This window comes from Xyrauchen texanus, chromosome 23 (assembly GCF_025860055.1).
Source record: "Xyrauchen texanus isolate HMW12.3.18 chromosome 23, RBS_HiC_50CHRs, whole genome shotgun sequence".
NCBI lineage: Eukaryota > Metazoa > Chordata > Actinopteri > Cypriniformes > Catostomidae > Xyrauchen > Xyrauchen texanus.
In genome coordinates, this window is record NC_068298.1 from 5,454,598 (window position 1) to 5,480,035 (window position 25,438).

A 25,438-nucleotide genomic window follows, 5' to 3' on the forward strand; every position below is an offset into this window, starting at 1 on the left:
TAATTTTGCCTGTGTAGAATTGTGGCACAAATATAACCCCATAGATATAATGCCCCAGTATAGTGATGGAGACACTATACTGTAAAAAGGCATTGTCCATCGGATGAGACATTAAACCGAGGTCCTGACTCTCTGGTCATTAAAAATCCCAGGACACTCCTTGAAAACCCTGGGGTCCTGGCCAAATTTCACCCATTGGACCTTGTTAATCATGGCTTCCTAATAATCCCTGTCCATTAATTGGCGCTCTCACCCCACTCTCTCCTTTCCATCAATAGCTGATGTGTGATGAGTGTACTGGTTCACTATGGCTGCTGTTGCATCACCAGGTGGATGCTGCACACTGCTGGGGGTTGAGGAGAACCCCCTGTTCACTGTGTAAAGCACTTTGAGTGTAGTGTCAGAAAAGTGCTATATAAATGTAACGTTCATATCCTTCAGAGAAAATGTTTCTTGGCAATCTTTCATCAAATTGTAATAAGTTGCTACACCTCTGAAACAACGTTGCTTTTAAAAAATGTTTTAACCCCCTCCAACACTTTTTACGATCAAATAAATTCCTGATGGATTAAGTCAAGTCACTGCCTACATAATTTTCTCATTGCATATACAGTTTCACTTGGAAATACTTCACATTGCAAAATTAAATTAGATACTGAATAATGAAAGATGTTGAATTTCAAAGGATGTTCCGTTTTCTCTTCAGGAGCCTAATGGAGAAACGCCACCTTCTCTGTACCACATTGCGGCAGCTCTTCTTCAACACAACCTCATTGCTCTTGAAGACCTCTACGTTCATGTGAGTGGATTTTTTGGGAGATGCCGTTCTCACTGTAGAGTACCAGCATCCTCAAATACTGGCTGAAAATAAATGATTTAATACCACAGCAGGCAGCTGAACTTCTTTTGAAGTGACTTATGCAGAACATGAGCTAAACTTGACTGAGGACCTTTGAGTGATACCTCAGATTATAGCAATACTGTACAGATATAAATTTGATCTGATTCATACCACTGTTATATATATGTATGTGTGTGTGTGTGTAATGATCTGATGTTTGGAAGGCACTTAATGCTTTTGTCTTAATTTTGTTAAGAATGAACAGGCCATCTGTGTCAACTAAATGGAAGAAAGATTTAATCTTATAATTAAGATATGGAAGATTAGTATCTGTATTTGCTGAGATTGTTCATTTAACCACATGATATGATCGCAGTTGCCTTCTGACAGTCCCTTTAAGTGGCTTTGCTGAATGCTATAGTAAAGTGCACTTTGATCCCATTTAGCTTTGGTATTAAAATGTGTCTATGCTTTTAATGTTGGAAAAAGTGGATATTGATATGCAAATGTAAAAGGGTGAAAGTCACGTTGATACCGAAAACCTGTAGAGGTTCAACCTATAAATAAAAACCATTTAATCAGAATACAACAGTACCTGCATTACATAAAACAGAAATTCAGCTTCTAATTTGTGGAAGGGCGGTGTCCTTTTTTTTTTTTTTTCATGAAAGGAGAGCAATGATGCTAAACGTTGGGGAGAAAAAGAGGGAAATATGGTTGGCACACAATGCAGTTTATATTCAAACCTAACTCTCCCACATGTGTCTGGAGCATGTGAACTAACCACTAGGCCACAGCTCCAAGATGAAATGCTTATGGGAGAGAAATTTAGAACTAATGTTAATGGCATTTAAATATAATTAAAGGCTTATAGCGACAAAACCAGACTGCACCGATGCAAAATTTGTGTGCTGATACAAATATCCATTTGCTTAGAACATCTGCCAATAGTTTGGTTCTACTTTTTTATATTACCTTGTTACAAATCACTGATAATTACACAACTTCGAAAGACATTTAAGTCTCTATGTATTCTCATGTATTCTGTTTTTCAGAGTAACTTCTTTCAGGTATAAACAAAACACAAAATTAAACTACAGATTGCTTGTTTAAATGCACCTTTTCATTTTACTGGTCACATTTCTCCTTGATTTGCCTGAAAACCTTTTGAAAGTGTCTTCTTGAGCCGTTGTGTTTTGGGAGATGCCTAAAAGCGGAAAGGAGATTAAATGGAGAGAAACAAAACTGTAAACTCATACACACCCATGTGTTACAGCTTCTCCCTTTTGATTCCAACATTGTGGAAGAGCACAAGAGAGTGATCCTGGAGGCCAAACAGATCGCCCGCAAACTCACAATGGTGGTCGTCCCCTCCGAAAAGACCGAAGACAAGGATAAAGAGAAAGAGAAGGAAGAGGAAAAGAACGAGAAGGTGACTTGCCTTTTTTAATGCTGTAATTTAAGAAATATTCGATTATTTTCAACGTAATTTTGAAGTGTGTCATTCCTGCACCACTAACATCACCAAATGGCCTTGGAAAAATGACAGCCTTCAACCTAGGTTTCCTATGAATATTCAAAATATATACTATCAGTCAAAAATGCTTTATAATCTTGTACTTTCATCTCTCTGGCTATCATCAGCCATGAGTGTGTGAGTGATGCTTGAAGAGTTGAACTCATGTTTGAACGTGTTCACAGGTGCAGTACAGATTCTCATCACAATAAATAGACCATCAGCATGCTTTTAAAACCCCTCTGACACCAGCACAGTCACTCTAATGCTTATCCCTGCATGGTCCTTTAAAATAACATTACATGTCCAGGATGGCAACGTGAATGGGTCATGGAATCATATGGACTCACTCCTCAATCCAGACCAGGGGCCCGAAGTAAAAACGGTGCGTACGCACATTTCAATGCCCATTTTGTGCGTACGCAATGATTATTATTGCACCACCTTGTGGTGAAGCCTAGTAGCAGCATGTGAAAACTGCTTTTCCTGCAGTGCCAGGATGTACACAGTTGAATTTCCTACCAAATTTGAACCACAGAAATTTTAGAGTGTAAATTGCTAAGTGAAATATAGAAACGTCTACTTTTATGTAAGGCATTCAAACGTGGCTCATCCAATTAGAATTATAGTCCGAACTACCTGTTATATGATGTAGATTTTGCAGTTTTGTTGTGGTTAATTAGTGTGACTTTCGTTTGTAAGAAGCAACACAGATGTGTGTGTTAGTGTCTTTGTTGTCATCTGTCTGTGAAGCTAAGAATCCCCTCAGAGACTCTCTCTCTCTCTCTCTCTCTCTCTGTCATTCCTTGCTAGAAGAGATAATGAACAGAAGAGCCTGTAATGATGCCGTATGTGAAGGTGTATCCTCCACTCGTCTAATCTGTGTCCTGTCACTTATGTCAGCCTCCGGATAACCAGAAGCTGGGGCTGCTGGAGGCTCTGCTGAGGATCGGTGACTGGCAGCATGCTCAGAGCATCATGGATCAGATGCCAGCTTTCTACGCTACCTCCCACAAGGCCATCGCCATCGCACTGTGCCAACTGCTCCACCGCATTGTGGAGCCACTCTACCGCAGGTACAGCAAATTGACACCAGAGTTTTAGTGAGTCAGAAACTTTGATATTTCCGACCTTTCATCACAAGTGTCAGTTGATTGGAAACAATAGGGGTGTAAAATAAAACTTCCAAGATTTCCCAATGGGGTCCTACCACATCGTGCGCTCGCCCATGCCTAAATCTGCGACAGATTAAAATACATTGTAAATAATTTGTAAGAGTGCATGTTTTGTTTCTATTGTGTGTTTGTGTCAGCTTAAAGCAGATACATTTCAAAATAAGAGTCCCTCTTGTATTTCAGGCTTGTTTATAATTAAAAGTACGTGATGCATGTTATTTTCTGGTTCTTTTTGTGGTTTTTGGTTGCACAACAAACAAGCATCTGGGATTTTACTCTTTTTGGACTCAATGCCTCAATATTTGTGCCCATCACAGTAATGAAAGCCTAAAAAAATGTCAACATTCAATAAATCCATTTTAAAAATGATCGGCCTGTTCCATTATCTTGGTTATCAGTATCTGCAAAATCCACTATTGGTCAACCTCTAATGGCAATCATCTTAGGGGACAAAAACGTCATCAAACACGGTGCTGTTCACATCTTTACCTGTTGATACGCAATACCCGCACGCGGTAGTGACATCACTCTGCTTACATTTAATATATAATTTACCGTCTATAAATGTAATTCATGTTAACAAATTATACATCTTTTCAAAGGTCTAAGGGTTCAACGTTGATATCCGATACACGATAGCAATGCTCCAGAAACAGCAATTTAGTTATTTGTGCCAGGAGTACAAATGAAAACATGAAATATCAAAATGGGACTTCATACCTTTATGAAAATGTGATCGCCAGATGAATCCAGTTCGCCACACTTGGGTCAAAAAGCGTTCATTGAAAAACATCCAATAGCACTTTTTGTCCATAAAAGTGATACATCTGAGAAATATTGATATATTCTACATTGTTCACATGAGATCTCTCCTGAAAGAATTACCCTTCGTCATCGTTCTTCAACAAACTATGAAATCTGAGCAGCATTTATGTTGTAAAACTGTATATGATCTCATATATTAGTCTCATATACAAAACAAGTCTATTTTAAAAAATTGGGTGTAGTTTTATTCATAATAGCCAAGGAGTGCAGTCAGATTTTGTGTCGTTTTGAAAGGCAGAGTCTTAATTTTACTATGTATACTTCCAGAGATTTTACAGAGGATAAAGCTTGCAGGAACCTTATTTTTTGTTAGATCATCTTCAAATTTGAAACACAACTTCTTTAGACTTGTGGCTTTGAGAACATTGTATTTCTGGGTTGTCTTGGTGTTTTTATTATTGTTTTTTTAGATTATGAAAACATATTCAGCACAAAATATTTCCATTTACTATAAACTTCAGCTTCTCTAAAATAAACTTTTAAAACTCTTTTAACTTGGGAAATAAAGCCCAAACTGTGTCCATACTCCAAAGGGTCCAGTAAATGCAACCATTTAAGTTCAGGTATATCATTTTCATGGTTTGTGCTCAAAAAGGGGGTGCGTATCAACAGGTTAAAGGTGCTGTAAGATGTTTTCTCATTGAAAATTATGCCAAAAAATGTCCTACTCCCTGAAAGATGGTGGTGGCGTAGTGGGCTAAAGCACAGAACTGGTAATCAGAAGGTTTGCTGGTTCGATCCCCACAGCCACCACCATTGTGTCCTTGAGCAAGGCACTTAACTCCAGGTTGCTCCGGGGATTGTCCCTGTAATAAGTGCACTGTAAGTCGCTTTGGATAAAAGTGTCTGCCAAATGCATAAATGTACATGTAAATGTAAATGAAAGATAATGAAATGTGTCATGAGATATCTCACCGGTTTCTGTGACTGCTCTAGACTCTTTAAATAACAAACAAAAATGTGTCCAGTATCTGACGCTTTTTGCCTTCCAATCATTTTGCGTGCTCTAATTATTGAGGCTTAATGCCAATTTTATGCCATGCTGTTCAAAACAGTTGTCAGTTGAGGGTGCTATTTTACTGCTGTTGTTTTTGACAACTGTTTTTGCAATGTCGGTCTCAATAAAGCTAATTTAGTATCTTTGGAGTGCAGGATTTTGGGAGGAGGGGTGTGACAAATCCAACGGCTCAGCTTGTGGATATTGTAGAACGGCATAACTCTCTTACAGCACCTTTAATGTGTGGTTACATTTACCTCTGCATGGCAAAATTCCAGAAGCGTAGATGATTAGAGTGCATTTATAAATGAGTTGTATTTTTTGTTGTAAATTACGTAATATAGTCAACAGGAATGCATAATAAAAATTTTGATTTAGAGTGAAAATACAAATTCCGAATCACTCTCACCATTGTTTATGTGAACACAATTACTTCCTCGTTCCCATGAGACCAGAACCTGTTTCTCGGTGGTTGTTTGCACAGCGTGCTATCGATAGCAAAACAGGGAAATTAGTTCATGTTAGAATGAACCCTTTTTGCACGTATGATCAAACCGGTGTGATCACACTAGGCCTGGGCTCCGATGCGTACAATCAAACCAGTTTGATCTGCATTCGTGCTGCTGGTTACCATCAAAAGAGGGACTGAAGCGGTATTCATAATGAATCAGCTGTTTATGTAGTCAATCAAATATCATTAAATAGTCATATCACAATATCTTTATTTTTATGTTACAAATATTCAAACCATCACTACTACTACCATCGGAGCACTGTTTTGATGCAGTGTTGCAGCCATGTTTTCTGACATCAAATAAAGTATATTCAAAACTAGTTAGTCCACTTGAGCCTTCTCCCATTCCATCAGTCACTCATTCTAACCACTTCCGGGCTGGAAAAGTGGAAAGGCTAAGGTTTTAGAACCTTCTATGCCCCTTTGTATGCTTATGTTACGAGACAAACTCCAAATCCCATCTTGCATAGCAACGAAAATATACCATGCATAACACAATCGTGATGGCATCTTATCATAATCATTATAAACGTCTAAAAACCACATTAAATGTTTGGTAATATATATTCTTCCATTCAGTGCACCTGCTGTGATATAATCTGTCTGCTGGGATATCTGTCAGTACAGGAGAAACTTGCATGCGAAAAGGTTAATGCAAAAATGTCTGATGGGAGATGGAGGTTGTCAGTAATTTGGCATAAAGGGGCCTATTTTAGGGTAAATGAACTGGATGCAACATCTCGATATCCTGTGTGATTTTCCTTGGATGGCTGCTGATACATTTTCAATTTTTTCTTAGGATGTAGTAGATACAAGGAAGCATTACATATACACACCTCCTAAAGTGATCAGGACAGACTCCACAGGAGGAACAGTATTGTCAGGCTCAGAATAGATCCAGTGTACATGTGAAATTAAGGATTTTGAGATCAGACAACACAGATGTGTTCAGCAGTTCTGAATGATTGAGCTGTGTGTTGAGCTCTTTGAACTTCCTATGTTTATAGGGCTGGAGTTCCCAAAGGTGCCAAAGGCGGTTTGATGATGCCTCTGCGGAACAAACAGGCACTGCGACCTGCTGAGAGCTTTGAAGACCTCTCCAGAGACGTCTTCAACATGCTGTGCTACCTGGGCCCTCACCTGTCACATGACCCCATCTTGTTTGCCAAGATTGTGCGACTGGGCAAGAGTTTCATGAAAGAGGTAATTATTGGTGCCAAGACTGGGTGATCAGCTCATCAAAGATAACAAAATATAGTAAAAATGTATTCAACATAATTTGGATGCAAGTCAGTGTAAAAAAACGCCTAGATCATTTGAACTAAATTGGCACACAGAACAATCCCAATTACTTTATACATTTGAAATATTTTGTATGAATGTATATAATTTACAAGTATCTGTCTGTCTGTCAGCACTTGAAAATGCGTAAAATGACACGTGTGTGGCACAGACAAATTGATGATGTGAAATGATTAATTGAAAGGAGACTTTTTAAACAAATAACACAAACATAATTGTTCTATTTTTATATTACCAACAAAATCGGCACAAATATATGGTAAATATTTAATACATTACCTGGCCCTTACTAGATGTCTACGTAATGGCACTAAATGGCAGTAACTTTTCCCTGGAAGTCTGTTAGCCTGTATTGATCTCTCTCTCTCTCTCTCTCTCTCTCTCTCGCACAGTACCAAAGTGAAAGCAGGCAGGACACCAAGGACAAAATGGTGAGTCATGGAAAAGCCAAAGAAAGTTGGGAAGTCCAGAGTGGTAGTTTAAAATATTAGCTGTTTTGAGTGAATTTGATAAAAATGACAAGTTTGTTCATTTTCTATAAGATCAGCAAATGTGAATTTTAAATCTGGTTGTGTGTACTTCAAAACCACAAGCTGCTAACAAATTGTTAAATGAGGACCACAACTACCACAAGGATGCAAGTTTACCTTACCGGCTGCCACACACTCACAACATTTCAGAGTCTGTGTTGTGGGGGTAACTTCGATTCCCCGAGTTTCACTGTCGAATTAGTGTCCGACTCAGCGAAACGTAGCAGCCTTTCAAGACTGCAGTGCATGCACAGGTCCGTGATAGCTCCTCTCAAATGTTGAATTCCCAAACAGGACGGACAGACATCATAACCGTTGGCAGAGAGTAGAGTATTGGGACACAGCATACATGTCAGTGGGACGCCAGTGGCAATAGAGCTATGAGCCATGATCACTTCGGTAACAAAACACCCCCGGATAGAACCGTAAGGCTAAGATGAGCAGAGCCGTAAATAGCCCTGGAGAGATACTGCAATGATGAACAAAAGTAATCCAATTCCACCGGATAGAACCAAATATCTGTTCAGCACAGAATACTCGTGAAAGAATATATCCACACTCTGATAACTGGCCTGCAGATTGCACAGAGGAGCACAGCGTATCACAAAAACTCGTATAAAGATTATCAGCGTGTAAAGATTATAATTTATCAGCACGGTAAACACTAGCCACCAGATTGCACTGTGAAGCACAAAGTGTTACTGACAGATCGTGAAAATATATGCAATGAAGTACATAAACTCACCAAACGGTGACAAAAAAGGCTTAGCAGCGCACTGTTATAGCTTGCGAGGACAATACTTCACTGCTCTTGTAAGCTGTTCTTGACAGTGCGGAATCACACAAAGAATAATGACCTATCTCTATCAGGCGAGAAAGCAAAAGAGACTGAACGCTGAGCTAATGTGGCTATTATCCTCGAAGCTCAGCCTACGTCACTACGTGACTTTGTTGGTATATGCTCTCGACCTATCTAGCTGGTGCTGCGATAATCCACTAGTGCCAAGCACTGCCTCTAGCGGTCAGGAGGAATGAAACAGAACTTCTTTTCTAAAGAACTCATCAGAAATTCCTGAAGGAGCCAATGGTAAATTAGCCTTCCAGGTTCACCTACAAAACGATGTCATGAATAAATGGCCTTAACATTAAATCCACCTTATTTTTCAGCGTGATTGGGGGGGCCACCATTTATTCACCTTGAATGCGGACCTCTTCCAGTATAAACCACCTCCAGCTATTTTAATAATACAAAAATACTACATTGTTTATTTATATTGAAGGCTGTCAATATATGTCATCATATTATTATCATTAATCATTGTTTTCATAAACACATTGGTTTGAAGCGCAAATAGTTGTACCGTTTATCACATTTTCCCACAGTTTCATCACTGTTGCATAGTCCGACTGAATGAGAGTTAATGCGCTGATCGCCTTTGGAAATAAATAAAGACAACATTTTAGATTTTACTGATAAATATGAATGGAGGTTTACATGGAGACATTAAGAAACTGCATCGTCATACTCTCGGTAAAGTAAGAAGCAGATTTTCCAATACAACACAGCAAAAAGTGAATGATCTGCTTAGTCTTTTACTTTAAATGCTGATGTTAGAAAATGATCCGACATTGGCATATTGTTCTGTTACATCCTGTGGCTGTGTAATGGTTTATAAGCCCATATCACTAAGTTCTAGTTATTTAGATTGCATTCAATGACTGCTGAACTCGTTACACTTGCCAAAAACGCAGCCGCTTGTTTGCTTCCGTGTTGCAAAATAAGGGTAAAATAGGGCTGGGAAAGAAATCTAGATTTTCTGATATAGATTCTTAAAATCCCAAGATTGACTTTTATTCTATGCACAACTCTCTACAACATAAGCAAATCCCTGGCATACGCAACCAAATTTCACGCTTTGGCACTAAAATTGTCTGATTAGCCACTGCCTGGTTGATTTTAAAATGTATCTTTGCAATAGATTGAGTAACGCAGCACCAAGATCCTTTCATTGCGTGTTGAGAGTAAAAGTTTGGTTTTGTGTGTCCAAAGACAAAGTCAACGCCATCCATTTGTCATTTATTAATGTCTCTTTTCTTTACGTTTCTGTTCTTTATTCAGTTGTTTATCAATGATGAAAAAGAGTTTTTTTTTTTTTAATCACATAGCACGGATGCGGTTAAGAAGCTCTTGTTAATGTGTGCTCAAGGGAAACACTGCAAGACACTCACTGAACTGCCTATATACCTTTTTTGCACTTTGTCTACATATCAATGTAAATACTTGTATATCGACCACTTTTTTTTTTCTTTTTTTTTTTTTAAGAGCTCAAATATGACAAATGATGAATGAATAAAATTGGTCAAATTAGTATTTTCATACTGTAGCAAGTTAGAAGTTCTCCTGAATAATCAATAGCATCATTTGAGAGACACTTTCTATAACTAAAACACTCCCAAATATATCATCATCTATAATAATAATCTGATCAATACCCAGCCCTTACATTTAAATTAAAATATTTTATGTTCTTGGCCAAAGAAGCTTTCTTTAGCGCATTGACTTCTAAAATATAATTTGCTAAAACATTCTATGTCAGCAAGATATCATACTGATTAATATCAACTCTCATAAAGGAAACAAATTATCTAAAACTCCAGTGCATCTCAATGTTGTATAGTATAAAGCATCTCTCCTGCAGTGCAGCTGTATTTGTGTCTTAAGAGCGCATGAAGTAATGGATCTCTGTCTGTCTCTGTCCATCTGTCAGGGCCCTCTGCTGAGCTGTTTTCTCAGTATTGCTGATCAGGTGCTGTTGCCATCCCTCTCGCTCATGGAGTGCAATGCCTGCATGTCAGAGGAGCTGTGGGGCTTCTTCAAACTCTTCCCGTACCAGTTCAGGTACTGTCCGCTCATCAGGGAGGCATATGCACGCATTCACAGGAACAAAATGTAAATGTTTAGCATTGAAGTTCACAAGAAATAAAGCCTAATAATACATACGTTATGAGCTTCTTGGAGTTGAAATCCATAACAGGATCATCGCTTTCCTAGGCCAGTGTACAAATATCTGTAACCTTATGTAAGACGCTGCAACCCTCGACATAATGGTAACATATAAAGAGTCATTTCTCTCCCAATTAGTTACATTTGGGCAGGTTTATGTCTCAAGAAAGCCAAATGATGCCTCTAACCCACAATATCTGTTGGTTAACCGTTAAACATAGTTGTGGAAGTGTAATATTACGAGTTGTTGCAGCATAGGAGCCATTATATCAAATGATTGTTGTTCACTCGTGATGTTTCTATATTCCTGGAGGTTAGTGCCCCCATATGCACAATTAAACACTTTACAGTTTTTCCTCAATTGCTTTGGCTCAATTCTCTTTTTTAAAACAATATGTTCAAATCTCTGAACAATTAGTTTCTTGTTCACACCAGAATATAATTTATTATTTTTCAAAATGTTAAGACGGTTTAAGAAAAATTTGAATGATTTGAGAAAAACTGTAAAAAGCATTTTCATGAATACATTGTAGATATTTGCGTTCCATTTAAACATTAATCTTTTTAATTAGGTATCGGCTCTATGGGCAGTGGAAGAATGAGACGTACGGCAATCATCCACTTCTGGTGAAGATCAAGGCTCAGACAATAGATAGAGCCAAATACATCATGAAGTAAGTCTATTACTTAAAGGAATTAAATTAAAAGTTCAAATTCAGTCATTTACTTACTGTCATGTTGATCCAAACCAGACCTCCTTCTATGAAGCCCAAAAGGGGATTTTTTTTTTTTTTTTGAATAACCTGGGTTTACTTTTCCATTTAGAAAAAGTGAGTGGGTACTGTGGCCATCAAGCTCCAAAATGACAAATAAAAGCACCATGAAAGTAGTTCATATCATGTGTTTTCTATTTTCCAAGTCCTCTGAAACAATCTGAAAGTCATTCTTTGAAAATTGAAAGCTCCACTGTCCACATCCATTTATATTTTACGCGACGTTACCAGTCACCATTGACATCAAAGCTCGCTGCATCTAAATGCCCGTGTGTACATCGTTTTTCTCCATTCCAGATCGCATCTTACAGCTTTTTCATTTTCTTGTAGGACCGTCAACGGCAGGCAGATGCAAACAGTCCGAACTGTGCGCGTTCAGATCAGCAACACCGACATCCGAAGTATACTTTGACCTTAATTCTCTCATAATTTACTCACCCTCATGCCCTCAAAGATGTGTATGACTGACTTATGCAAAACACAAACCAAGATTTGCAAAAGATTTCAACTCTGTTGTCCCTCACAGTGTACGTGAATAGTGACCAAAACTTTGAAGATCCAAAAAGCGCACATATAGGAAGCATAAAAGTAATACATAAGACTCCAGTGGTTAAATCCACATCTTTTCAAGTGATATGATAAATGTAGGTGAGAAACAGATCAGTATTTAAGTCATATTTACTGAAAATCTACACTTTCGCTTAACGTGGATATTACTTTAACATTCAGTGACTTACTGGTCAAAGGTGGAGATTTATAGCACAAAATGTGTAAGATATTGATCTGTTTTTTTACCCACACCTATCATATAGCTTCTGAAGACATGGACTTAACCACTGGAGTCATATGGATTACTTTATGCTGTCTTTTATGTCCTCTTTGGACCTTCTGAGTTATAGTCACCATTCACTTGCATTGTATGGACCTACAGAGCTGGAATTCTTTAAAGATCTTGAAAGTCATAAACATCTGGAATGACATGAGGGTGAGTAAATGATGAGAGAATTTTCATTGTTGGGTGAACTATCTCTTTAAGGACCTTGTGTTAGCTTATGTTACTTAGCCAGCCTCCAAAATCTCACCCCAGATTGCCCTTATTCCTGTTCACTTCTCTGATTGGTGCATTTTTCATCAGGATTGTGGCTAGTGTAGTACTTACTGGAAATCACACAAGTTGGGCTTCTGTGAAAGCACATATCATGTAGGTGTGCCTCGAAAGGTTTTGCTTTAGTGATTTAGAATGTTTTTTGTTTACGATATATCCCCTTTAATAATGCAGGCATATTCTGTAGGCAGTGTATCATTGCTCAGTCATGTAGCATTAGGTTGTTACACTGCATGACCAGTGAACAGTATGACTTCAAGGTAAGATCCCCTTGAGCACTGCTTATATTGCCCTGTGTGTGTGTGTATGTGCATATAGATGAGTGCTTTGAATGAGCTTGCAGAATGGCCGTTAGCTTCCTTTTCAAGTGTGTTGAATAAATGATGATATTTTGGCAGATAATTGGATGGAGAGGGAGCAAGCAGGGAACGAGATGAGGTTAAAGATGTCAAAAGCATTTAGGGCGAAAGAGAGGGAAGCTCAAGGTCGCCTGTCAAACGGGCTGAGTCGAGATCTTGTGTGTCAGACCGTTCTCATCCGTTTAGTCTATCTCAATTGGTACTGTTTATACCTCGTGCTAAGTTGTTTTGTGATTTTCAGCTGTTGAATTGACATACTAAACTTATGAATGTGACCTGCTTTCAAATGTCTTATTTCTATACAATTTTAATATAATTTAATACACTTTTAAAATAACTAACATTTTAAATGTAATTCAAATCTACTTTTTAAATTTATTTACAATTTTGTTTTTAGATTTAAAATACAATATTTTAACATTGTTTTGGATATAAAGTATATTAGATTTTTTTTATGTAACATATTTTGAATTTATTCTTGTTTAACAAGTTTACATATATTTAACATTTTAGATTTAGTGTTTATGCTTGAACATTTGGTTTCAGATATACAGTATATTTAACTTTTTAGATGGTTAATATTTACATTGATTTAAATTCAACTTTTCTTATTTAATCATGTTTGGAGTATAGATTTTTTTGGTTTGTATTTGTGAAATTATACAGTAAAAAATTATTTAAATGTTGAATTTAAATGGTTTGACATTTTAGATTTCTTTTAAATATTTAAGAAAACTGCAAATTTATATGTAATGAAACATAAAAAGGGCTCTATTTTTACATTATTATGTATGTGAAGTTATTATTGGTAAATCTGACTCCGTTTTGTGGTGTACTGAGACGAGCAGACAGACATAAGTGTGTGTGTGTGTGTGTGTGTGTGTGTGTGTGTGTGTGTGTGTGTGTGTGTGTGTGTGTGTGTGTGTGTGTGTGAGAGAGAGAGAGAGTTGTAGTGAGACGCAGGTGATGGAGTGTGTTAGACTCACTGCAGTGCTGCTGCAGAGGATCTGTGAGCACTGAAGCTGAAAGACTGATGAAGAGCAGCCCTTCATTCATTCAGCATTGTACCTCAGAAATCTCCATTAGACTTTCATCTCAGAGCTCAATGCCGTCGGCTTTATATTGTATTTGAAGACACACAGGGTATGCTCAGAATGTCATACTTGGAATGCAGTATGTGTACAGTGCACAGTATGCACAATTTCTATATGCATGGAATACCCGGATGACTTGCTACATGTGCCAAAAATATATATATATTTACATATATATACACATACATTTTATATATATATATACATACATACATACATACATATATATATATATACATACATACACACACACACACACACACACACACACACACACACACCGATCAGCCACAACATTGAAACCACCTGCCTAATATTGTGTAGGTCCCCGTCATGCGTCAATACAACGCCAACGCGCATCTCAGAATAGCATTCTGAGATGATATCCTTCACACCACAATTGTACAGAGTAGTTATCGGAGTTTGGCCAGACTAGTTCAAACTTACATTGTCTGTTGACCTCTCATCAACAATGCAATTCCATCCACAGAACTGCCCCTCACCCAAGAGATCAGCAGTTACAGAAATACTCAAACCAGCCCATCTGGCACCAACAATCATGCATGCGATTATCTAATCAGCCAATCGTGTTGCAGCAGTGATGTGCATAAAATCATTCAGATATGGGTCAGGAGCTGTTCCCCAACAGACTGGGGAAAAATTTGATCTCAGTGATTTGGACAGTGGCATGATTGTTTGTGCCAGATGGGCTGGTTTGAGTATTTCTGTAACTTGATGAAAACATTTTATGAAACTGTGGAATACAGAATTTAGAATAAAAAAACGTGAAACGTTAATTTGTTTTTTTTTTGGTTTGGGGGGGGTCCTACATGTTAACCCTCTGGGGTCTGAGGGTATTTTGGGCCCTGGAGAAGTTTTGATATGCCTTGACATTTGTGCTTTTTTCAGTTGCTTAAAAACATATTAATGGCTAAAGTCTAATTACACTGTATTCAGCACAAACTGGGCAACAATAATATGTGAGCAACATGCATGTACAGGTTTGTTTTTTTGAGAAAATAATGTTTATGCATGGTTTTTGAAAATACACAAATTTTAAGTCACTGAAATAAGGTCATATAACACATACTAAATATTTGTCCACAAGACTTTTGAGAACTGGAGCTTGTAGCCTAGAGGTTTTGCTACAAAATGATGTGAAAACCATCCTGATCACTCATTCATACAAAACAATATAGTAATTGAACTTTTGTAAGACACTTTTAGTGTTGATAAGTAATATGCAAGGAGGCATGAACTATCATGAATATGGATGTATTTCACACCTGAGGATACAAAGACCCCTCCCCTGGGCCTATCAATGAGGGATAGAGAATGAATGTGAGGAGACTTAATGATCAAAATCAAGTTTTAAGTTAAAAGTAATCTGACTATATATTTTCTTTACATAAAGACTTTACTTAATTTTAGACCTACACTACCATTTAAAAGAAGTCTCTTCTGCTGACCATGACTGGATTTATTTGATCCAAAATACAGAAACTACACTGCTATTCTGAACTCTTTTTACAATTTAAAAGAACAGTTTTCTATTTAAATATATTGTAAAATGCAATTTGTGATCAAAGCTGAATTTTCAGTATCATTACTGCTGTCTTCAGTGTCACACGATCCTTCAGATATCATTATGATATGCTGATTTTCTAATATGGGCATATTTAAAGTGTATTTTACTCATTTAACCTGAACACATATTTGAAAGCACAAGCTTTGTTGATGATAATGAGGCAGCATAAACACTAGATAAAATATAATCTAAACATTCATAGTATTTCTATATCATATTACATATATTATTTATATCATACAGCATACAATTTACATGTACATGTATATATAAAATAGCATGTCAACTTATGAAAACTAATTGACTTACTCCTCTGAAATTGTATCAGCTGGATCAAATCTCTCTTCAAAATACAAACGTTCATCGGAGTCCCACTCTTCTTCTGAGGAAAATGTTAAATCTTCCATAATATCCTGGAGCTTTCTCGCCTGTGTATCGTTGCAAACGCACAGAAAAATGAATGAAATGTGTTTACAACCTCACAGTCGGGGGCGTGTACATTTGCATTGATCATCTCAGCATATTAGCGCATGAATGGCACGCTCTGCTGGTGGGTGGGATCACATTACAGATAATTAGATAGACCAGTAAAAACTGTACATCGCTTTGTTTCAAACAGATTGCATTGCAGGAGAATATTTGTTTTAAATTTGAATTGTTTTATTTAAAAGTAGACATTTTAATCTTTCTTTAGACGTATGTTTTATGTTTGTGTGATAAGTATTCACAGAGTTTCAGTTCATTTTTGTGACGTGTTTCTGAAATATGCTCATGAACACAGAGACTGCTGAAAGCTCACCCTTTTTATTTTCTTTATTTTACTAAAGCACAAGATTTTGTTGTTATTGTGAGTGTACACAAATAAAAGTAGACCCATTATATATAGTCTCTAATGATGTCTTACACTTATCTGTATACCCAAAAATGACGAAGTATTTTAAGTTGTTTCTGCTGTAATTACGAAAATATCCAGCGCATCCGTCGACCTCAGAGAGTTAACATGCAGAGACGCTTAACATTTGCTAAATAATCCTTATTGATATACAGCCTTTACATATTGGTTGTTGTTGTTTTTTTAAAGTGTGAAAGCTAAAAATGTCTTCTTTTTTTGTCTTGAGTAGAAGTTGCTGAAACATAAACAAGCCATCCTCAAATCATCAGTCTTAATAAAAACTGAAACATTACGAGGAGAAAAAAAAAAAACAGGTACTGAAAAAGGAATGGTGTAAATGGTTTCCAAAAAAATGCTATTGGGACATGCCTAGAATGTGGCTAATCCAATCAGAACTACCATTGTTATAAGTACATGTTTGCTAAATATATTTATGGAACTTATTTCTTTGTGGTCCATATGAGCTTTATCAGCCATCTGGGAATCTGATGGTGGCATCAGTGCTTGTTCATTGTGCTCTGAAGGTTAAGCAAACCAATTAGGCCACCTGATGTGATGTGGCGACTACTCTGGAACAGACATACACATGCACGGCTCCCTTATTAAGACCAATGACACCGTCACAGCTGAGTGGTCCGCAGCCCCTTTTGGCTCTACACACCAGCTCAAATGTATCTCCACAATGCCAGTGTTGGCTTGGTGCCCTCCGCAAGTGTTTTCCCCAGCTACTTTATTAATTGACTTTTTAATTGGCCCTTTTGTGCCACATTTCAGACAAAGCAGCCCTGCAGGTCTGCTGAAAACACAACTCCCCCTGCTCTAGCAATTAACAGCGTTATAAAGAACGACCCAAGAAACAGTGTGCCCCACGTGAGACAGTCCATCATGCTCCCGCTGGCATGCGTTAAGAAAACTCAGTGCAGTGGCGCTGATGCAGAAAACACGAGCGAGAAGCAAAAAAGAGACAGTGTTCACTCCCCCAATACTCTCACAGATAGCGGAGACGTGTCATACCATCAACATGGTAATTTATGCAAGAATCACAACACAGGACTGCCGTCTTAATTCAGTCATTATATACTCACCCTTATGTTGTTCCAAACCAATATGACTTTCTTTTGTGTAACAAAAGTAGTTATTACGCAGAATGTTTGCCTCACTATTCACTTTTCAATTAACCTCTACTGATATCTAAATATGTGTGTTTAACATTTAACGCTGCGATTTTAATGTGTTCATTTAGAGCTAATAATTATATAAAGTTACATGTTCAGAAATTAACACATTTAATCATGTCCCTGGAACGTAATAAGAAACATTCCTACCATCGAAGCAATTCAAGCTTTAGGAACTACTTGTTTGTATTAGGGATGCTCCTATCGATTGGCCACCTATTGGTGGTATCAGCTGATATTCACGTCCTATGACGGGTAATTTGGCCAAATGCATAAACCGATCGCTCATGTCGCAAAAGATGCACGGCTCCCTTTAAGAATTCTGTAGCACTGTCATGCAATCGCAGAGTATGGGGAATACTGGCATAGTGTTGTAAGGCAACTAACTTGATTCAGCAGATAAGAACGATGCAGTGGGAGAGGTATTGTGAATATGAAAAGTGTGTGTACTGTTAATGTGGCGTCTCGCACACGACAAGGCAAAGGGAAAACAGCGTTAGCTGTGAAGCGGTCCTTATTATCTTTCTTGGCGGGAGCTTCTCAGTCTCCACCGGGTGAAGACATCTCAGTAATAACATGAGTTACAAGATGTGATGTAATTCAAACATCTTTATTACACATCTCCCGATTAAATGGCATTAACAATAGTAGCAGCTGTAGAGTCCAGAAACATGTGCTCTTTCTCCACTTTCCTTTCATCTCTTGCCCTCATGAGGGAGCGTGTGTTCCCCTCATTAAAGTTTAAGCTGCAACAAGTGAAAAATTAACTATTAAAACAATCATCCAACTATATGAAAAGGCTGTGAATGAATTTATAAATATTATAATTCGTTAAACAATATTAAGATAGTGTAATATATTGTATTAAATATAATGCAAAAATAAAATGAGGAATAATAATAATAGTTTTAAATGATGACAATGAATTAGTAACCAAAAATGTCACATTAAGTTTAATTTGCACCTATGGTTTATCAGTTTGTCTTAAAATTTACACTCTTAATGAAATGAGAAGATAATTTGTTGTGAATGGTCCCCTTTTTCTCTCATTCGCTGTGCGCCCGCGTCACATGTTCTGATTCCCTCATTTTAACTTTTCACTCTGTTTATCGTTTTCTTCCCCAGGCGACTCACTAAGGAGAACGTGAAGCCCTCAGGACGGCAGATTGGGAAGTTAAGCCACAGTAACCCCACCATTCTCTTTGATTATGTGAGTATTTCATCGCCCGTGACGTCCAGAATGGTCTGCTCGACTAATAACGCCTTTTACAAGGCTTCTTTATAATCTATAGTGTGCCATCTATTTTCATTGCTCTTGAGATTAAAAACCTTGTAAATGAACTCCAAAATGTGGCCTAATGGCCAACATCAGATTGAAAGCATGAACGTGAGGCTCAATTTAGGCTGAATTAGTCAGCAGGCTGGTGGTAATCATATGCATCTCCATTCATGACTGCTCTGACCATGCAGATCTTCATGTTTGCTGGAGAGTATCCATCAGAAACTCATTTCTGTGGGGTTAGAAATAAACTCATGCTGCGGCACTGTTCATGCTGTGCACGTCTTCAGCGGCGAGAGTTTTGCTCTCGTTTATTGAGAAGAAAAGGTTTGGAAATGGCTGACGTTGGCAAGGCTTTGATTACATTAGGATTTTGGAAAAAATTCAGATTCAGTGCTGCGATCGGCGCTCTGGCAAAGGCTGTATTATTCCATTGATAGCAGAGGACTGAATCTTCACATGCCTTCCTCAGTTTACAACTGCCTCTAATGCAGCTGAACTTGCAGACCTTTTCCACAGTTAAACATGAAATCATAATTGATCCTATTTACTTTCATGAATAAATGTTCTGGGTTCAATACAAGTTAAGCTCCATCGACTGCATTTGTAGTAGAATGTTGATTAACAACTAAAATAAATAATATATATATATTTTTTTTAAATAAGCAAAAATTGCTGTTACAGGAAGGCACGTACAATGGAAGTGAATGGGGCCAGTCCCTAGAAACATTGAAAAACACACAGTCTCTTATAGTCTTGCCACAAAATCATAATTTTCACACCGGTGCGGTGTTCGTGTTCAAACCGACTAACACCGGTATTACCACTGGTTGGATGCTAAGTGGTACTATGGGGTAATTTTAGTTAAGCAATTAGCCTAAACAATAAAACAAAGCAGCTTGATTTCAAACTTTGAACTAAAAATTCTAATGAAACTGAAAAAAATGAAGTGCATTTAAAATATGTGTTGTTCAACTTTTAAAAAAAATGACTTTTCAACAGTTGTGAAGGGCAAAATCTCTTGGGCAGCGAACCTATTTCATCCGTGCATTCTCTCCATCATGGACTACCGGTTGGGTATTTTGTTGTCCGAGCAAATACATCACTTACTGTGGGTTGTTGCGGGTTTAATGTAGGTGTTTTATTACCTTTTTTCCCAGGACCCAGATTAGTTGCATCGGAAGGGTAATGACTTTGTGTTTGAATGAATTCATTCTGTTCCCTCCTAGAGCTGGGCAATATGCAAGAAATATGGTCATGATATCAAAAATATCACAATATCCAATTACATCCATCAAGTGAATATTCTTGCTTTAGTGATTATGCATTGAAAATTAATTTATATAAAAAACTTAAATCAAAGACATTTCAAAATTTTAATTGCACTTCAAACAAAAAAGCAATGAAAATAAATGGTCGGGAAAAAAAAAATCATAACCATCTTTCCATTTACCATCCCACAATTATCAGTCTATGACAACAGGTGGAAAATTACTAATAAAATGTAATATAAAACTAATACATACTAATATAAGATCTAAAAATTATTCTAAATGTAAACATAATAATTATAATGATGATAATAATCACTGAAATATAAATCATGGTTCGAGGTGAACGTGTTTTTGTATTATTTTATGATTTAATCACAGATGTATAGGCTATATATAAAAGTGACCCTGCAGAGTTGCGTTCACAACGATCTGCTCTGTGGAAATAAAGCAAACTGATCTCAGAGCACCTCCTGAGATGGTCTGAGGTCATTTACAGCATTCTCATAGTCGATACTATTCTTGTAAAAACAGTTCAGAAGTTATGTGATATCGGAAGTTTCATTCATGTTTCCCCCTTTTACATGGTAGAACATTTCACACGTGTGTTGTCCCTTGTACCATGTAAAACTGGTAGCACCGTACCCTGTGGCAACCCTAGTCTCCAAAGTATTGCCACATGATGTAAATGTTATACATGGTAACATGATTTTAGTGTGATAAAATCACATGTTAACCTTATCTGTGTTCAGCAAAATTACAACTAGGTATGTGCAAAACTACTAAATGATTAGTAAGTGTTAAGGATTATGCATAATTAAGCTCTGTTATGGTCACCTGTCCCCAATCAGTCACTTTTCAGAGGGATATGTGGATACTAAGCACAACAGTAGGCTAAATAACTATAGCATGTTAATTCAAAGTTGAGAAGTGAGAAATAAGAAACAACAGATTGATGTGCTTTAATGTAACCAGAGCACTCAAGAATCTCAGGATGATCCTTGCTGTGCATTCACAGAACTGCAAGGTAATGATGGGAGTACACGTCTAGTTCATGACATTAAGCAGTTTAACCCCTTTTTACTGGAACAATTTATGTAAGTTTTGTCAGAAAAAGACTATCTTTCCAAAGCACCTCACAAAAAACGGCAACGTCTTGAAATGCATTGTTGATGCTGTGCTTTCATGGCTGAAACTACAACGGTGCATAAATGGACTAAATGTAAGGCATTAGAGAGACTAAACTTCTAGACGAGACTGAAGTTTTACTGTGCTGACTATTATTCACTTAAGCACAGCAAGCTGTAATCATACAAAAACAAATCCAAGAAGTTGCATCTCTCAATTAACAATTCTCCCTTTAAAACCACCACTAAAATATACATTTTATTAGTCAACCCCACTGATCGATCCCACTGTGGCACATCCCTAATTCTAACTTCTAACATCTCTAAATCTGAAAGCTGCTGTGACGCCAATATATCGCAGATTTGATTACGCTTTATATCAGTTTATAAATATTTGTTTATGTCTTGTAGTGTGTATTTTAGTGTTTGTGGACTCGCCCCATTCACTTCCATTCTAAGCTCCTTACTCTTACTGAGATTTTTGCTGCTTCTAAACTAGAGGTCGACCGATAGTGGATTTTGCCGATACCGATAATTAAGTTGGCAGAAAGGCCGGTAACCGATTAATCGGCAATTTAGTTTTTCAAATTGATTTTTTTGTAATTTTTTTTAATATATTTTCCTTTTATTGTCATGATGGGCACAGACAAAAGTGTCTTAAATGAGTAAAATTTCAGATGCAGTTTATTGTTCAACCAAAATAACCAGAAAAAAAAAATGGTTTTGGTGCATAATGTGGAAGTATAAACAACCCCAAAAATCTACCAGGGAGTCTTTATTTTGAAATGATAAAAAACTTTCAACTTCAAAAAGCAACTTCCAGCATTGATTAATCGGTAAAACCGACATATCGGTTTAACTGTATTCTAAATAAATGAGGTTCGAGTCAATTATTTATTGTAATCAACATTATGCAGAATAGAAATATATTAATATAATAAGAATAGGATTTCACAAGTTTTATTTTAATAATTTTTTAAATGCTACATCAGTACTAAAGTGAAACAAATGAAATGCTTATGTAATCTTTTTCTCTTTCTTTCAGATTCTCTCTCAGATCCAGTGGTACGACAACCTCATCACTCCAGTGGTGGACTCTCTCAAATACCTCACGTCTCTCAACTATGATGTGCTGGCCTGTATCCTTCCTGATTGCTCTGTTATAATTACACTCCTACAGTATAATAATCTTCCCCCTCCACTAATAACAGCTCTCCCAGGAACTTGCTGATCTCTTCAAACTCATGTTATTTGCGTGTGATTAAAATAGTGTGTAATAGCTCACCTTGACTTCTTCATCACCAATGCTGACAGTTTTGTGTGTTTAAAAAGAGGGGGAAGAAGGTGTTTCTGCACTTTTTGAGAAAAATAGACTTAATTTTCTTTTGAATGTGTCAAAACAAAGACTCAGTAGGGTGCAAAAAGAGTCTGGTGGTGAAAACTCTTCTATATTGCGTTCTCACATTTAATGCAAATATTTTAATTAAAAATCAATATAACAATTTGTGTAAATGGTTGAGAAATGTCCATTTATTTTACAATTCTTTAGTATGTGGCATGTCAGAACTAATACTAATTCTGCAATTAATGGAATTTTTAAACAACCTTTTATGCAAATTGTTATTGTGGTAAAATATTTTGTAATGAAAGTGTATTAAAAAAAAGAAAGCATTTTCACAAATGGACTTTTGCACTGTATGTAATAAGTTGATTGAATAGCATCTGCCATTTATAGCGGATGTGTTATCTTTAAAAGAGTGAGCCATGGTGTGTCTAAAACCCTTGACTGTGTGGGCAGATTGCATTATTGAAGCTTTAGCCAACCCAGAGAAAGAGAAGATGAAACACGATGACACGACCATTTCATCATGGCTGCAGAGTGAGTGCCGCGTTTCCTCCCTCCCTCTAAAAACCTCTTCGATATGTGCAGATGCTGAATAAATTGATCCTTTCATCCGACATTCTTAATGGACGTGAAATGTCATTTCTTGAAACTGTTTGGCCTTGCTGCTTGAGTGTTTGTGACATTCTTGACTTGCTCTCTTAGAGATTCTAATGCAAATGCTTATGGTAATATTATGCTTTTGTCTTGACGTATTTCCTCAGGTCTTGCAAGTCTTTGTGGAGCGGTTTTCCGGAAATATCCCATTGAGTTGGCTGGTCTTCTACAGTATGTGACAAACCAGCTGAAAGCCGGCAAGAGGTACACATGTGTTTAACGGTGTCCGTTTTTAGATTCTTCCCCCCCCAACCCACACTTTATTAAAACTGATGTTGTGTTACAGTGTTGAGAATTAAACATTTTTAGCATGAATCTGATTTAAGGCAAAGATGAACTGATTTACATTAGATTGAATTTAGTTAAGCCAGCCTTCAAAAAACCCTGACAAGTTTCCTTCTAAAAATGTTTACAAAGATTTAGCAACATACTCTGCATTGTGAGCTTGCAGTTCAAAACTAATTGACTGGGTGCTGTGAAATAATACAAAAACCGTAAATAGACAACTCATCTTTCTGTTGCAGTTTCATCGCTGGTTGCATGCAGCATAGTGTGTGACCAGTGTAGTCTGATTCACGAACAAATTACACTTATGAGCCGGTTCTTATTCAGCACTGTTTTCAACATCGCCTAAACATCCTTAAACCACCCACTGTTCGACCCTAGAATAATTTGAATAATGGATAGATCTGGACAGGTCTGCGTATGTGCAAAATGATGTGTGTGCATGCCGGATAGATGTTGATTACGATTGTCCCAGTGTGTTAAACTTGCGACAGCAAAATAAACAGTGTTGAAATGTAATTGAGTTTGAATGCAATTTCTTGTAGGGTCATAAGGGATATAAATCTCCCAAAGAGCAGTTTCCTGTTTATCTAGGGCTTAATTTATTAATTTGTTAAATGTGACATGTTTTTGTTGTTAGTTTTGACCTGCTGATCCTGAAGGAGGTGGTGCAAAAGATGGCAGGCATTGAGATCACTGATGAGATGACATTGGAGCAGCTGGAGGCCATGACGGGTGGAGAGCAGCTCAAAGCAGAGGTGAACGATACATGGCATTTTAAAGTACAGGGGGGATGCGGTTGGGGTTGGAGGCCGAACATTGTTACTATATGACCATGCTCTACACAGACTGGTTTCACACTTGTGCACTGTTTCTGTGTTCATGTCAACGTCTAACGATAAACGTGTTACATACGTGTCTTCTCGCAAACGTCCATGGGGGTGGGGGGTATCCTGTGGTGGATGCCGTGACACTGCTCCCCCCTGGAATTTCGGGGCCCCTCTGCGTTAATGTGGTCCTGCATGGAGTATGAAATATTTGGATGAAAATCAAAGTTTAAATGCACAATCAAATTAAAATTGTGGTATGTCCTAGTGTGATCATTAAACTGCAGAAGTCTGTGATTTATTTGAATTAATATATAATTTGAAGTGATGCGCAATTCAAATTGAATGTGTGAGCCGGCCACTTATTCACTGAAAACACCATGATCACGTGCACTCTTGTGTTTGATATGACAGAGAGCAAAGCCCTCTGAAGTGCTCAGCACATGCAGACTATTTATTTAATTAAATCACAGCTTTGCTAGGATTAATAATCACAGTGGGCCATGTAGCGAACTGCTTATCTGGAAGTGAGAAACTACTGTCAAAAACACACAAACACTTAAATAAAAGGTTGATTTAAATGGATACATGGGTTTTCAGCTGGATATTACACTTGTTGGGCGCATTAAATTGTCCTGGAAATGTCCTGTACAATTGTGCCTTGAAAACAGTGGGAACCCTGACAAAATTCTGACAGTGTTATTTTGTGAATTGACATGCACGTTTATTCATATTAACAAAGTTCCTCAACTTTTAATGTGTTTAATTGTAATGACTGCAGTGTGCTTATTCTTGTTTTAATGTTAGTGTAAACTTTTGATTTTATCTTGGTTACAAAATTTTGAAACTGAAAATGTTGAAAATACTGTTTTCTTTTTTTATAGACATTTTTTCCTCATGATGCAGAGCACTCTGCAGTTGAATAAAGCTCATGTAATGAGATACAGCTGGACTTTACAT

The 25,438-nt window shown here is 37.2% G+C and overlaps 1 protein-coding gene across 3 annotated transcripts in view; it reads left to right on the forward strand.

The window, feature by feature from the left end:
* Nucleotides 1-25,438, forward strand: part of LOC127662996 (THO complex subunit 2-like) — an 84,817-nt gene that overhangs the window by 23,813 nt on the left and 35,566 nt on the right. For all 3 annotated transcript variants that reach the window (XM_052154368.1, XM_052154367.1, XM_052154369.1), the window contains exons 9-20: nucleotides 707-799; nucleotides 2,118-2,273; nucleotides 3,261-3,433; nucleotides 6,876-7,071; nucleotides 7,563-7,601; nucleotides 10,469-10,599; nucleotides 11,277-11,378; nucleotides 18,816-18,900; nucleotides 22,413-22,506; nucleotides 23,166-23,246; nucleotides 23,474-23,570; nucleotides 24,292-24,409. In XM_052154368.1, coding sequence (XP_052010328.1) covers nucleotides 707-799; nucleotides 2,118-2,273; nucleotides 3,261-3,433; nucleotides 6,876-7,071; nucleotides 7,563-7,601; nucleotides 10,469-10,599; nucleotides 11,277-11,378; nucleotides 18,816-18,900; nucleotides 22,413-22,506; nucleotides 23,166-23,246; nucleotides 23,474-23,570; nucleotides 24,292-24,409 — 1,365 coding nt within the window. The remainder of the gene's footprint in view (nucleotides 1-706; nucleotides 800-2,117; nucleotides 2,274-3,260; nucleotides 3,434-6,875; nucleotides 7,072-7,562; nucleotides 7,602-10,468; nucleotides 10,600-11,276; nucleotides 11,379-18,815; nucleotides 18,901-22,412; nucleotides 22,507-23,165; nucleotides 23,247-23,473; nucleotides 23,571-24,291; nucleotides 24,410-25,438) is intronic.